At 45.6% G+C, this 15,843-nt stretch overlaps 1 protein-coding gene across 1 annotated transcript in view; it reads right to left on the bottom strand.

Annotated features, from left to right (window-relative positions):
• Positions 1-15,843, bottom strand: part of CTSE (cathepsin E) — a 153,627-nt gene that overhangs the window by 32,809 nt on the left and 104,975 nt on the right. The window contains 1 exon segment of the mRNA XM_086919711.1: positions 2,034-2,132. Within this exon segment, the coding sequence (XP_086775837.1) occupies positions 2,034-2,132 (99 nt within the window).

Below are 15,843 nucleotides of genomic sequence, written 5' to 3'. Positions count from 1 at the left end.
CAAAACCCAAACCTAGCCCTGAACCCTAAATATACCCCTGTACCTCAAAACCCAAACCTACCCCTGAACCCTAAAATACCCCTGTACCCCAAAACCCAAACCTAGCCCTGAACCCTAAAAATACCTCTGTACCTCAAAACCCAAACCTACCACTGAACCCTAAAATACCCCTGTACCCCAAAACCCAAACCTAGCCCTGAACCATTAAAATACCCCTGTACCCCAAAACCCAAACCTATCCATGAACGCTAAAAATACCCCTGAACCCCAAAACCCAAACCTAGCCCTGAACCATAAAAATAACCCTGTGCCCCAAAACCCAAACTTACCCTGAACCCTAAAATACCCCTGTACCCCAAAACCCAAACCTAGCCCTGAACCCTAAAAATATATCTGTACCCCAAAATCCAAACCTAGCCCTTAACCCTTAAAATACCCCTGTACCCCAAAACCCAAACCTACCCCTAAACCCTAAAAATACTCCTATACCCCAAAACCCAAACCTAGCCCTGAACCCTAAAATACCCTTGTACCCCAAAACCCATACCTATCCCTAAACCCTAAAGCTCCCCTGTACCCCATAACCCAAAACTATATCTGAACCCTTAAAATACCCAAACACCCCAAAACATATACCTCAGTACCCCAAAACATATACCCCTATACCCATACTTACCTTATCCTAACATTAAAAAAAACATGCTTTTACCTTTCATGCATTTACAACGAATTTCGTGGTAAATGTATGCGTGGTAAAAGCATATAAAATGTAATGCCATGCGTTATAATGGCATTGCGGAGTCCTGGTACTTTCGTAATGAAAGTATGCGGAGTGATGGTATGCGGAAAGAAAGTTGCGGAATCATGGGTGTTTACCCTCCCCTGGTAAGTACATTGGTGGCACGGCGGCCCAAATCTCCAGCAACATACTCCATATTTTTTCACCACCGATTTGAAAAATGCACAGGTCTCTCTCATTGATGGCCAGCACCGACATACACTTTTAGACACACCTCCCACCACAAGTTCTAGAATTGCGAACTTTAGAGCTGGGGAGCTATGTTCGAATCTCGGCATCAGCTCAACATCCTGTGATTCCAGGCAAATCGCTTTGTCTCCCTGTGCCTACCACAAATGAATGTGTTCTTCTGTAATGTAAATTGTGCTCATGCCATGTTGTCGAGTTCGCGCTATATAATATTGCAAGGAAAAATAAAGTAGGAAAGCTCGTGTTCACACACTACTGAACGCGCACTCTTAAGTGCATCAGCAGTGCACTGTGAATCGGAGCGTTTCACAGGCCTGTCACAGATAAGAAATGCTATCAAAACGAAATCCTCAAAACAATATACTACTGGCCGGCAGCAATTCATACCCGGACAACGTCGGGACGGGCTGCTAGTAATATCTAAATACACTGTACATAATGCATAATAAAGAAATAAAAGCAGTAGGAGAATAAAACATCAAATACTATATAAGTGCAGGAGGAGAAATCTGAATAAGAAAATGTAGCATAAAGGAAAAAGAAGTTACAGGATTATGAAAGGAGACAAACTTAGTGATAGAGGCAAAACTTACGTATGTTTCAGAAAGCACACAGACCTCATATAAAAACCAAAAGGAGTAAGCTACAAATAAAGAGTAAGAACATACAAGAAGCAGTAAATACAGGAGTTAATGCTCGGAGCATACCGTGCTAGAGTGAGGAAAGCCAGCACGAGGAGGAGATATATACAGGTAGAGAAGAAAGCAACATAGTTGTGACAAAAGAGCGGAAGTAGACAGAGGGAGGAAGTCCAGCCACAATCAGGTAGAGTAAGAATAGGAGACTGAAGAATCCAGAAAGGATAATAAACAGCAAAAATGGTAAAAATTGGTTAAAGTGTGTACTATCAACCTAAAGAGTTCTGAGAGGAAGGCAGTGGTCAAAAGAACACGCAGAAGGGTAGAGTATCAATTGTGGGGCATAGATCAGTCAGTTATTTTTTGTAATTCCAGAGTGGTCTAGGTATATTGAATCAATCTCTTACCGTCAATGTGTATTTCTCAGGTGTGATAGTATATTCAAAGCCATTGACGGTAATGGTGATATCTGGCATCTGATTCGGGTTATTACAATCCACTTCATACTGTAAAAAAAAAGTAACACTGATAAACACAACAGATTGCACCAACATCAGAAAAAACACCTTCTTAGATTCAATTAAGCAAACCCTACTGAGATTTGACAGAATAGTGTGGCATTATTCAGAAGCTTTTGTCTCCTATCGGATTTTTTTAAATTGTATTTATTTTATTTTATGCTTTTTTATATATCGCAGACTTTACCCGAAGGTGTCAGAGCGCTTTACAATAGGAACAGTAGTGAAACATGAGGAAAATTTACAAGTCAGCATGTTACAAGAGCAAACGTTACGTTACATAACGCAATAGTGACAATTGTGCATGTATCAAGGGCAAACAAAATACAAGAGGTAGCAAACAATACGTTACAAGAGGAAAAAAGTGACATGTGTTTATGTTACAAAAGCGTACAAAGTACAAATAGAGGTATAATACTGCACTAAATGGCAGATACTCAAAACACAAGAACAAACGTTGCGTTACATGAGGCAATGGTGGCAATTGTGCATGTATCAAAAGCAAACAAAATTCAAGAGGTAGCAAACGATACATTTCAAGAGGGAAAGTGACATGTGCATGTTACAAAGGAGTACACAATAAAAGTAGACGTATAATACTGCAATAAATGGCAGACTCTCAAACCATAAGAACACATTGGGAAGACACTTCTATAGTCATGTAGCACAGAATTTCCTATAATGGAAGGACTTTCTCCAGATAATAGAGAGGGCATGAATTAAATTTGGAAGTGTCTTTGAAGGAGGAGAGCTTTGAGGTCAGCTTTGAAGGCCTGGGAAGAGGTAGTGGTCCGGAGCTGAGGCAGAAGTGAGTTCCAGATTCTCACCACGTTGCCTGCAAAAGGATTGGGCCATCGACCTTTCCTTTTTGAAATTGGGAAGTTCAAGCAATAGATTTTCTGCATTACCTGATGGTCTAAAGCCTCCAGAGAGTTTCAGTTTATTCGCCAGGTAGCGAGGAGAGGAGGAGTGCAAGGCTTTGTGGGTAATACAGGCAGTCTTGTAAATAGATATTGCCTCGATGGGAAGCCAAGGGAAGGTGGATAAAAACTGGTGTGATGTGGTCGCTTCTTTTGGCCCCATATATGAAACAAGCTGCTGAATGGAGAACAGATTTAAGAGGGACAGGTGGGATTTGGGGAGGCCAGTAAGAAGAGAGTTGCAGTAGTCCAGTCTGGAGAGAACCAGCGATTGGACCAGGGTTTTAAGGTCATGCTCCGGGAAGAAGCGACGAATGCCCCAAAGAAGGAGCAGTTGGTATCGAGAAGACTTTGCAATGGAATTTATGCGGGAGAGTAGATTGAGTTTTGTGTCAAGTATGACACCAAGGGATTTTGCGCTGTCGACAATGGTGGGTTTATTGTAAAGTAGATTCATATGATCCATCCATGATTGAACCGGGGGAGGAGAAAGTGAGGCGGGAGGAGGAGGAATTCAGTTTAAGGGGGATTCGGAATCAGTTGATGAGTTAACATCCAGTTTTGAATGGTGTCGAGAGTAGAGCTTAGGATGGAGAGATCGTGAGTGGAGGCAACCTTTAGGTAGATTTGAGTGTCGTCCGCATTCTGGATTTACTTAGGAGGTTTCACAGTGGTTCTAAATAGAGATTGAACAATGCGGGTGCAAGTATAGAGCCTTGAGGAACACCTTGACCTAGCTCCAAAGTAGATGAAAGACTATTCGCTATTTTGATCATTTGGGATCTATCAGAGAGGAAGGAAGCAAACCATTTAAGCATAGTGCCCCCCATGCCCATTCTCTGTTGAAGAGTGTTAAGGAGAGTGTTGTGATTGACAGTGTCAAAGGCTGAAGAAAGGTCAAGGAGAATAAAAAGACAAGACTCCCCAGATTCGAGCATCCGCAGCGCGTCATCAATCACTTGCAGCAGGGCTGTTTTAGTGCTGCAGTTTTGAATGAAGCCGGACTGGAAATTGTCCAGAAGATCATTGTCCTTGATATGACGAGAGAGTTGTTTGGCTGCACATCTTTCTGTGATTTTTGCAAGAAAAGGTAGGTTAGTGATGAGGCGGAAGTTGTTGAGGTCGTTCGCGTCAGCAGTGGATTTTTTAAGCAGAGGGGTGACCTGCCCAGTTTTATTTTTTTCAATATTTTCCCCATGGGTGAATTTTGATTCTGTACATCCTTTATTTTTCTTTTTTTTTTTAAATCTTTATTGTCATCAAGGCAAAGGTTGCATATACAAGGTTACATTTGATGTCTTAAACTTTGATCCATATATCCATTGATCATAAGATCATATTGCCCCCAGTTTAATCGTCTATATGGCAAACCTGTTTCAACCAATAACTCGTATTTTCGCAACCATGTATCCATAAAGCAATCCGTAAAGCTCATTTTAAAGGCCTTCTGTTGTGCACTGTATATTATGTTAACCATCAAAACAATAATTCTTAAAACTAAAAAGCGTCATCACAATTAGGTAGTCATTCCATGTTCACATCAACCCATCAGCCACCCCTCATGCTTAGAGTTATGCCGTTTAGTAACCCTGTATTCGAACGACACACTATCCGATCCAGCAGCATTGGCAAACTCCCACCCAACTATCTATTCATCCTCCTCTTCAGAGTCTAAGTCCTCCTCCTCCGGGAGGGGTTCACAAATTTCTCCTCTGTAAATATTCCACGCTGACCATACCTTGTTCCATTTGCGGGGGCAAGCCCTGAGCACATACACCGCTCTTTCTGTAACCATCAGCATGTCCATATTTCTACTCCACCTAGTTGCTGTAGGCAGTTCTGGTGCTCCCCATTTTTGCGCAATGTCTCGTTTAGCCACCGTCATGGCCAGGGTAGCCCATATTAGTCCATATCTATCCAGATCATTGGGGTCCCAAATGTTCAATAAGCATTTGCGAGGTTCAGGTAAAACGGAGATCTTAAGCGTTTGTGAGACAGTGCGCAGAACCTGCTTCCAGAATTCCTGTATCTGCGGGCATTCCCAGATTGTATGAAACAGTGTCCCTTCCTCCCCGCATCCTCGAAGGCAAAAAGGATGTGGTGCCCTGTGTATTTTGTGAAGCAACGTCCTAGTGTAGTAGATGCAGTGTAATATTTTATGTTGTACTAATCTGAATTTTGCTGAAATACCTACTTCTTTCGGGGAGGCTAGTGCTTCATTCCATTCTGACTCAGTAACCTCACCTATTTCCCCCACCCATTTTTCTCGTAGTTTCATTGTAGGGTCCCCTAGGTTGTTGATCAGTTTTTTATATGTGAGGGAAGTCGCGCTTTGTTGCATAAAGACTGTTAGCAGCCTATCCTCCAGTGGTGAGGACTCGGGTATTTCAGTGCCTGCTGGGATCGCCTGGAGCAGCGCGTGCCTTATTTGCGCGTATCTAAATGTCTCGGTTGGGCTTAGGCCATATTGCTGTTGGAGCTGCGGAAACGCGATCACCGTGCCCTTGTCCCATAGGTCCCCAACTGTGGAGATTCCTATGCAGTCCCACTGCAAGATCTTAGGTTCCCCAATGATTTTGTGTCCCATAGCGGTGTCATTTTGGTGATTTTCCCTTTCCAACCTAACCGTGTTTGTGCTATGTGCCACAGGGCCGCTGTGTGTTGCGTTGGACCCAACAGTCTCTTGACGTGAGATTTATTATATAATACTGAAAGCATGCAGTCCGACCCCAATTGCGGCCAGTCCGCTCTATATGCTGGGTCATCTCTCGGAGTATGTATCCACTGGTTTATTATTTTGAGATGTGCTGCCCAGTAGTATAGCTGTATGTTAGGTAGTGCTACACCTCCCACGTACCAACTTCTTATCAATTTATCATATGCTATACGTGCCGGGCCATTATTCCAGAGTAGGTTTGAGACCAGTGCTGCGACTTGCTTGAAATATCTCGGTGCGACTAGATACGGGGTGTTTTCTAGTACATAGAGGAATCTGGGAAGTGCCATCATTTTATAAAGAGCCGCACGGCCGAGGAGGGTCAGTGGCAAGGTCGCCCAGTGTTTAATGTCTGCACGAAGGCGTTCCATAGGTGGCTTCAAGTTTTTGTCGAAGAAGTCTGTGGCACTATTCGTAATGATAATGCCCAAATATTCAAAGCAGTCTGGCGCCAATGCCAGGGGGCAACCCTCTTGTAACACCGGTTCCGGACCCTTTAGTATGTAAATCACCGACTTGGACCAGTTCAGGGTGTAGCCTGATGACTTCCCATGTGTGTTGCAGAGATTCAGTAATGCTGGGATCCCATTTTCAGGCTCAACCATATAAATCAGCATATCATCTGCATATAGGGAGATTCTGTCTTCCCACCCTTCCTCCCATTTGATTCCTTTGAGCAATGGTGTAGTTCTAATTAGGATTGCCAAGGGTTCTAGCACCAGGGCAAAAAGTAAGGGTGACAATGGGCATCCCTGCCTCATCCCCCTTCCCAGCGGGAACGTTTGCGAGACGTGACCATTAGCTACTACCTGTGCCACCGGTTTCGTATATAGTAGTCGTATCCAAGCTATGTACTTCGGTCCAAAGCCCATACGTGTTAGTACCGCAAATAGATATTCCAATTCCACTAGATCAAAAGCCATTTTGGCATCAAGGGAGAGAATCACTGCTTTTTCGGAAAGGAGATGTGCTTGCGCCATTACCCATGAACCCGCCTGAGATTCAGTGCTGTACTTCTGTGAGGCATAAAGCCTGACTGATCAGGGAGGACCAGTGTTTGCAGGTGTTGTACCAGACGGTTGGCCAGCAGTTTTGCCAGAACCTTGGCCTCCACGTTAAGCAGGGAGATGGGGCGGTACGAGGAGCAGTCAGACGGAGGCCTGCCCGGCTTTGGTATGGCTACAATCGTGGCTGTACGCTGGTCCAGCGGTAGTTCCTCCTTTTCCAGGCTTTCTATGTACATTTCCATTAGTGATTTACTGAGTGTGTCGGCCATCGATTTATACCATTCTATGGGTATTCCATTGGGTCCCAGCGCTTTTCCTGACTGCAGTGTCTGAATCGCCAATTGAATTTCATCTTCTGTCGGGTCAACCTCTAGCTCTTGCATTGCCTCCTGTGTGAGCCTGGGGATGTCAATGTTTTCAAGCAAGATGGACGCCGCTTGGGCAGTGACGTCCCGCTCTGGGGTATATATCTCTTGGAAGTGGCGCGCCAATGTGCACACTATTTCTTCCGGATGCGTCTGCAGCTGCCCGTCGTGTGTGTAGCCTCTGTATACCTCTATTACTTCCCCCTCTCTTGTCCAACCATGCCAGCTTTGTCGCCTACATCGTATATTCTATGTGCTGTGCTGGTGATATAGCCTTGGACTTTCGTTTTAAGGTGGGCCTGGTATTGCTTCTGCCGTAATTGTAATAGGTGCGCTGTTTCTGGTGTGGGGTCTGCCATGTGAGTAGTGTTTGCGTTGTGGAGTGTCAGCTAGAGTTCTGTGAGGTCTGGCCGGGACTCTCGTTTGTACCCTGTTATTGCTGCTATTGCTTCACCCCGCAGGACCGTTTTGTATGCTTCCCACAAGACCGAGGGAGAGGACACTGTTCCTGCGTTTTCTTCAAAATAATGTGTGGTCGCTAATTTAAGTTTCTTCCTGATCTTAGGGATTTTTAAGTAGTTTGGGTAAATTGGATAATGTCTAGTGCATTTCTTTTCTTTGGTGGTGAGTGATAGAAATATTGGGGAGTGATCGGAGACGCCTCTGGGCAGGATGTCTATTTTGTCTATTTTCCCCAGTCCTACCCCTAAGAACAAGAAATAGTCTATACGTGACAGGCTATTGTGTGCAGCGGAATAGTATGTGTACTGTGTCGCTGCGGGGTGTAACTGTCTCCAAACGTCCGTAATGCCCATTGCCTCCAGAAAACCAGGGAGGGCTGCAGCATTCCGAGGGCGTTCTCTAATGGGAAATGTGTCCACCGTTTGGTCCACTATTGCATTTAGATCCCCTCCTATGATCGTGTCGCCCTCCGGGAGGTCAAGAAGAAACTTGCCCAGGGCGGGCAAAGCGACAGAGTGGAGCGCTGGTGGGATGTACACGGAAACCACGTTGAGGGGCTTCCCCTCCCATTGGCCATGTAGTGCTGCGAAACGACCCTGATCATCCGTCTTGCAGTGTTCTACCATAAAGGGCGAATTCTTTTTCATAAGTATCCCCGCCCCTCGGGAGCCTGTCGTGAATTCGGCATGTACTGCCATTACATATCCGCGACTATCAAGCGCCTTACATGTTGTCCCTGTGAGGTGCGTCTCTTGAAGTAATACTAGGTCGGGGCCCTTGCGTTTAATTGCCTGCAGAACCAATCCCCTCTTTATTTTATCTCCCAATCCTCTGACGTTCCAAGTGAGCAAGCGCAGGGGGGGGTACCTCAATAGTTGTAGGGGCACCCTCAGTGGGTGCAGCGTGTACCTGTTGGGCCATTGGAGTGTTTGGGTAGTGCCCTGGTTGCCATGCTACTGGCCTCAGTGTATGGGTAGCGGTCTGTGTTGATGCGTAGGAATAGCTCGTTACTCGGTGCGTTCGTGTACCATGTGGCGTGAGTGATGACTATGAACATTAACATTAATTTTAGAACTCTCCCCCATCACCCTCCCTGCTCCCCTGCTCCACGGACTGTCCCCCGCCCGCTTCCCCAACTTTGCAGAGTGCTTTGACCCCTCCCCCACTATCTTACTTGCTCGTGGGGTCGGTGAGTCCCCTACAGGCACCGGCTCTGCCCACCCTACTTCGCTTCACCAGGTCTAAGTTCCAGTGTATCGCATTCGGTCTGTCCCATAGTCTTTCTGTCTTCAGACAGGGGCCGGTTGTCCAGAGTCAGGCGGATTCTGATCAACGTCGGATTCTGCTTCCGATACTCCATCGTGACGTGCCAAAATTTCGGTCCGATCATCCGTGTGTTTGCCATTATGATGGGTCGGCCGACCCCTGTGTGTACGGCGAGGTTGTCCTACCTGTCTCCAGCCGTCAAGCCAGTCTTGCGCCACCTCCGGCTTGTCAAAGAACCACGTCTTCCCATCGGCCACTATTCGCAATTTGGTGGGGAACAGCATTGAGTATGGCAGTTCCTTTTCTCTCAGTGCCTTTTTCACCTCATTAAACGATTTCCGGCGTCTGGCCACTTCCGCTGTGTAGTCCGGGAAAAAGGCTAATGTTGAGTTCTGGAGCTTAACGGGCGGCGACACTCTTGCTGCCTGTAAGATCGCATCCCTGTCTCTAAAGTTGAACAGTCTGGCCAGCACAGGCTGTGGTGTTGCACCTGGCTTAGGTGTTCCGCCAGGCACTCTATGTGCCCTTTCGACTGAGAAGAAGTGTGACAGCCCTTTAGGTTGCAATTTAGTTTTGATGAGATCTTCGACGTAGAGGTCCATTGCTCCTTTCCCTTCTGTCTCCGGAAGGCCAAGAATGCGTATATTTTTTCTTCGGGAACGCCCTTCCTGATCGTCCAGTTTGTCTTGCAGCAGCCTGGTGACTTTCTCCATGCGTTCCATAGCTATTTGTAGTTCTGACGTGTCCTCTACGAGAGATTTCGTAACCACCTCTACCTGCGACACTCTTTCGGTCATTTTTTGAAAATCTGCTCGCAGTAGAGTAACCTCGGAGGAAATGGAGCCCACTGTCGTTTGCACTTCTGAGAGGGTCCTCATAATGTCCTCTAGCGTCACTTTCTTGGCCCCGTCCGTATCTTGACTAGAGCCCGTGGAATTGCGCCCATTTATTTGCGACTGTCCTTGTTGGCTATAGGCAAATTTATCCAGCCTGGCCTGTGCTGACCCACTTCTGGATCCCTTGCCCGCCATGGCCCGAAGCCTGTAGACACTGGTCCTCATTCTGGCCAGCACTGTCGTCACTGCACTGCGAGTATCTACACGTCCCTTTTGCGGGCCCGGGAGCAACGGCCCAGCGTGGTCCCAGCGACCTTGTGTGTCTTGTAGCGTTTCCCCCTCTGGTCACCTTGGCTTTTGTCGGCAGGGGTATCTAGCACACAATGTCTGTTTTATGCTCCAAGGATTTACCCACTGTCAATCCGCCAATTTTCCTCTTTCCCTCCACGGACCGTGCAGGACGTCTGTAGTGAGCACAGTGTGAGCCCTATCCGGCCGTCACTTCGCTTGTCTTGCAGGGGTGTTTGTGGCCTGTATTGCCGCTCCTTGCTTGGGCTTACCGCGTGGTGGTGGTGCCGGTCGCCGATTAGGCGCTGGGCGGTGACAGTCCCTATATGTCCCCTGCCGTAGTGCCCGCACCCGGTTAGTCCTGGACCTGCTGGCTGTTGAGGGTATGCCGCGTATCTATCTGCCGGCTTAGTAAGTCTCTCACTTGCTCTTCATTTGATGGCCTGGCTAGAGTCTGACTGGAGTCATCCCCATCTGGGTCACCCTTCGCCGTTCCTCCTCTGGGCCTGTGCTGCTATGTATTTCTGGGGCTGTATCGACAGGCGCCTGTCTCTCCGGTGCTCTCCTAGCGCCGCTTGTGCTCTCTGCGGGACCCCCGGGGCACCTGCAGGCACAGCCGAAGGCTAACGTTGTGTGCTGCCTCTCGCGCTGCTGCCGATGGTGTCTCTCCCGGCCTGCGGCACTCCTCCCGCCTCACTCGCGCCGGTCAGGTCTCACCTGTGCTGGAATGTCCTATGCACACGAGGCCGTGGCCGAGCCGCCTCCTTCAGCCCGGTTGCACTGTCGATCGCTGCAGCAGGCTTCTTCCCTCGGCGGTATCCCCAGGGCCCGGCAGGTATCTCCGTTAGTCTTTGTCGCAGTGGCGCTTTGGAAGCCCTCACTGCCTCTGCTGGTGCGGGGTTGTTCACCGCTTCGGCCCGGTCAGGGTAGGTCTCCCCGAGTTCGCGCCGGCCAGACCTCACTTCCGCCGGGGTTGGACCTTTACTCGAGGCCGGTGCTTCGCTCCAGCCGCAGGCCCGATTACGTCAGCGATCGATGAGGCAGTTCCCAGCCCCGGATTTTCTTCTGGGTTGGATCGGATGGTGCCGCTCTGGTACCGGACCTGGTTTCCGCTCCTTCAGGTGAGTAATGTGTCGGATAAGAGTGTCGGATATTAGAAAAGGCCGTAATGCCTTAGGGAGCTCTCACTTCACGCTGCTGCCATGCTTGGCTGCTAGCCACGCCCCCCGACCTGCCCAGTTTTGAAGGAAACAGGAAGGGAGCCTTGACAGAGGGAGAGGTTAACCAAAGTGGTGCAATAGGACAGAGAATGGGTATAGAAGTCAATGGCAATGGCACTAGGGATGGGGTGAAGAGAATGGTTGGAGGGCTTTGTTTTGAGGATGCATTTGAGGAGGGCATCTTCGGAGATGAGGTCAAAGTTCTGCCAAATGGCTAAGGATTTGCGCTCCTCTGGAGTGGTAGGATGACTGACCTGATCCACAAGTGATTTCACTTTTTCGTCAAAGAATATAGCGAATTCCACTGCTTTCTTTGTAGAATCCTCCAACTTGGAGGTTGGGGGAGAGCAGTTTGGATTATTGATGAGATCGAATCGTTTTTTGGGTCTATTTTTGGCTGAGTCAAGGAGGGTTCTAAAGTGTGTCGCTTTTCCAAGGAAGATGTGCTTGTGGTACTCGGATCTTGCTAAATGAAGCGTGGCAAAAGTATCGGTGGAGGGCGCTTGTCTCCATTGTTGCTCCAGGAATCTCAGGTACTTCCTTTCTTCATAGAGGGATTTGTTGAACCAAGGTGCTGAGGGAGTGGGCCTTTTCTTTTTGCTTTGGAGGGGAGTGACATTATTAATTTCAACTGCAAGGACTGTGAGGCATTGGGAGTTGAGTTTGTTAACATCTAGGTTCGGGTCTAGCCTTGGAAGTGAGATATTAAACAACCTACATAAACTCACTTGTAATTGACGAGTTAGGAAGGGTGTCTACTGGATTCAGCTCTAGAATATATGAATTGGATTTTGGCTTATGTATATACAGTGGTAAAACAATGGCAAATGTACCAGTTAAATAAAACTGGGAGCAGAGTGCAATAGACACCAATAACAAATTCCAAGATTACATCAAAATGAACTGGACAAGTTCAGTAGGTTTGGAAAAAGCCATATATCAACAATTACATTGTGTAGATATTATTTACAACTGGAGAACACTTACAAGAGGCCAAGGAATTGGCAATTTGATGTTATGTAATCTGCTGAAATCTGAAAGTCCGGGATAGTCATTGTCTTCACTGATGTTTAGGTCTGGCTTAACAGGAATGCTGGCACCAGACCTTATGTGATCAACAGAGAAAGAACTTTCAGAACAGCCACTAATAGGGGAGCCTAGGCTCTGCCCATGTGTTGGTTACCATAAGTAACTCATTAGTTTGGGCAGAAGTTGTGTAATTCCTCTGAAAACCTGGCTTATATGGTAATGTTTTCCTTGTAGGAAAGCTTAACCTCAGCACAGCAGAACTGGGTTGGTTTTGGCGGAAAGCCAAAAAGCAATGCTATAGGCCTGAACTGTATATTATGAAAAATAATGATAAAGGCAGTATGTTTGAAGTATTTATTGTGAAAAGCATATGTTAAAGTCAATAGACCTGTAAGGGTGGGTAGGTATTACTCTGCATTAAAGCCTCCCAATAGGTAGTTTATTGTATGGAATTTCATAGATTTCAGTAATAAGCGAGGGTTTTACTGTTGGTTATTCTTTTGACAAACCGTTGGCATGAAAGATTCACACTGTAATAATCCTTTATAGGTCTTCAAATTAGAGATAGTATTTTGCTTTGCCAACTGTAATTTTTGACACGTTTGCAACTGTATGACTGTATGTCTCATGGTTTCCTTGTAGGAAAGTTTACACTCAATACAGTACGCCCCAGTTAGCTTTTGTCGCAAGCCCATGATATAGACTATAGGCTTGATTGCGTCACGGGGAAAAGTTATGTCCAATCTCATAGGCCTGATCTATTTATTATTAAAAATTGTTATAATGTCAGTAAGCCTGAAATATCTATTGTGAAAAAAATACATCAAGGTTAATGTACATTTAAAGGATAGCTACAACGCTGAGAAACTCCCTTTCCCACATTACCTTAAAATATTCCAGGGAGCTCTCACAATTCCAACATTAGTGCACCAGATACAATGATCACCTTGAACCATTGCAAATCTTGCAACCATGTTAGCATAAGAATATGATAAACACATTACTAGAACAGGATCTGTAATTTACAGGGGATTGGGGTTACTATACAGTATAGTTTTGTTCATTTTGCATTTAGCTAATGCCTGTGCCTCACCTGCCTCTGTATGTAGGGGATGTATGTGTAACACAAAATGAATGAAAATCAGTTAACTCTAAAAGAACTACACCATTGCAAGTCCACCGCCCGCTGCTATGTTTAATTGTATTTGTTATTGCAAGGATATGCCTGCCAGGTTTAGGCAGCAGAGTGTTTTTTAATACTTTTATTCTTTTAAATTACTGCGCATATGTTGCTGACTTCGTGTGTGGGTGTTATTGTGGTTGTGCAAGTTAGTAAATGTAGAAATGAGTCAATGAGTGGATGAATTGATGCACAAGCGCAACGATGAGAAACAAAGTGCATGCGCAATGACTTATTTAGTACCTAAAGCCATCAATGTCATTAATAAGTCACACCTATTTGCATTGCCAATACTTATTGAAGGGCCTAAGCCAAACCAGACCTCCTTACACTTAAAGTAGCACTCGAATATTGCCATTCCACAACCTAAAAGTGCCTCAACCTGTGCCAGTCTCGTGTATTTCTTTGAGTGTTTCCTGTAGGAGAGATCAGGAGAATGGCATTTGAGCGCTGTAAAATGAATTAGCTACAGACCATAGGATGCTGCCCTCCTGTAACCAATAGAAACAAGAAACACAACTGTTAATGAACAATTTACATGGGTGTTTGCATACACAACATCGTTAGTGCAAAGTTATTCAGGTAGAGTTACATTGATGATAAAGGTTCCAATTTGCAGTTAGGGAACTGACAGGCAGGGAGATGTCAGACTTTGGTGGTATAGAAGGTTACAGGGGCATTACTGAGGGTTTTACAGAAACATTTGAAGGGAGTCGTATGCAAAAGGTTTAAGAGAAGACACAGCAGTGGCCTTTAAAGATGAAGAAAGTGACAACTGCCACAGTATACAACTGTAAAAGCTGCTCTATTCTTAAATGGAAAGTGTATCCAATTAGTTTTTTTAATGACACAAACTTAACATAAATACGTTACACCAAACAGAGCCTTTGGAATGCTTGACGGTTGTTTATCATTACTTTACTGCACTATTCTTTAATCAGTTTCTAAAAGCTCTACTTGCATATATACCCATCTGGTGCAAGATCTAGTATGGGCAGTAGCACGCTCTAATATGTTAGCAGTCGAAGACCAGACTGCCAGTGCTCCCAAGTACAACCATGTCACCTGCAACTATGTCCCCCACTCTCGTTTTATAGAAACACCATTTTGCATGCAGGAAAATGTAAATCTATTCTTATAATTAACAGCATGTGAAGTTTCCAAACCAGATGACTCACAATGTCGCGTAGTGTTTTAAGAAACTATTTAAGCTTTGCAAATTGGGAACATTTGAACAAGCATAAGCATAGCCAATAGGTTTCACCTTTGGGACCTATTGGCTATGCCAATGCAATGGTTTTATCAAAAATTTACCATATATACATTACATATTTTACATAAGCAAAGGCTTTGAATATGTAAACATTTGGAAACTCTCTTTGCTTTAGTGCAATTTTGTATTGGATTCAAACCTAACTTTACTATGTATTGGCACAACCAAGAGTCCTTGGCTCTTAGAGGGTGAGATATTGGATTGGGTTTTCTAAGGTGTTTTTTGTGCATGTAAGCTGAGTCGCATTTCAGAGTCAGGGTGAGTTCTGGTTGTGGGGGTGTTAGAACCACTTTCAGGGGGCCTTGGGGCAAACAGGGGGTACTGCGCCCAACCAAGGGATTGTTGTCTTTTACTTTTGCTGTCCCCAGGCCCGACCAATCCTGAGTGACTGCGCCAAGTACTATCCCTTTCAACACAGAGATAGTGAGGGTCGAGCAGCCCAAGACTCCTGGAGGAGGTAGATGTGAGGTATTCACAGGTACAAGAGTCAAAGTGCAAACAGTAACTGCACTAAGCTGATTGTCCAGTCAAATTTAAATTCAAAAAGCGTTATTCAGTACATGTTTCATGACCATAAAAGCATACTAAAAACACATAATAAAAAATATATGATTTACACAGTCTCAATCGATTCACAGATACGGTTCAGTCAAATACTTGCTGTTATGAAAAAAGTAGTATTTTAATATAAGTATGTAGGAAGAAATGATCCTTCTGCATGGTTACTCCCACTTTTTGCCAGGTGCTATGCTGGTTTTTGACTAGTCTGATGGGGATCCTGCTAATCAGGACCCCAGTCTATCTGCTTTCCCCCTAAATTGTTGTGTTTAGTACTTAGTTTTGAGGTCAGCATCTCTTGTGGGGGTTGCAATAATCGAACCCCTGTGCACCACGTCCAACATGTAGTTGCAAAGGGTTGTTGGCTTCCTTCCAGGAACATCTTCAGGCTCCAAGTATCCCGAACCTCAAGCATCTCCTGTTGCCAGAATCTTCAGCCACACCGCTCTGTGTGCATCAGGGCTTGCATCTTTTGGTGAGCTGCTTGAGGTGCTCTAGCGACTCCAGTGCCTACGTCCTGTGGGTCCATTTGAGGATCACACTTGTTTCTTTTGAGCTCCCCTTATTGTTCGGGGCCTT

Source organism: Lissotriton vulgaris, chromosome 5 (genome assembly GCF_964263255.1).
Source record: "Lissotriton vulgaris chromosome 5, aLisVul1.2, whole genome shotgun sequence".
Classification (NCBI taxonomy): Eukaryota; Metazoa; Chordata; class Amphibia; order Caudata; family Salamandridae; genus Lissotriton; species Lissotriton vulgaris.
Note: the sequence above shows the minus strand (reverse complement) of the source record. Positions and strands in the feature narration are given on the sequence as shown.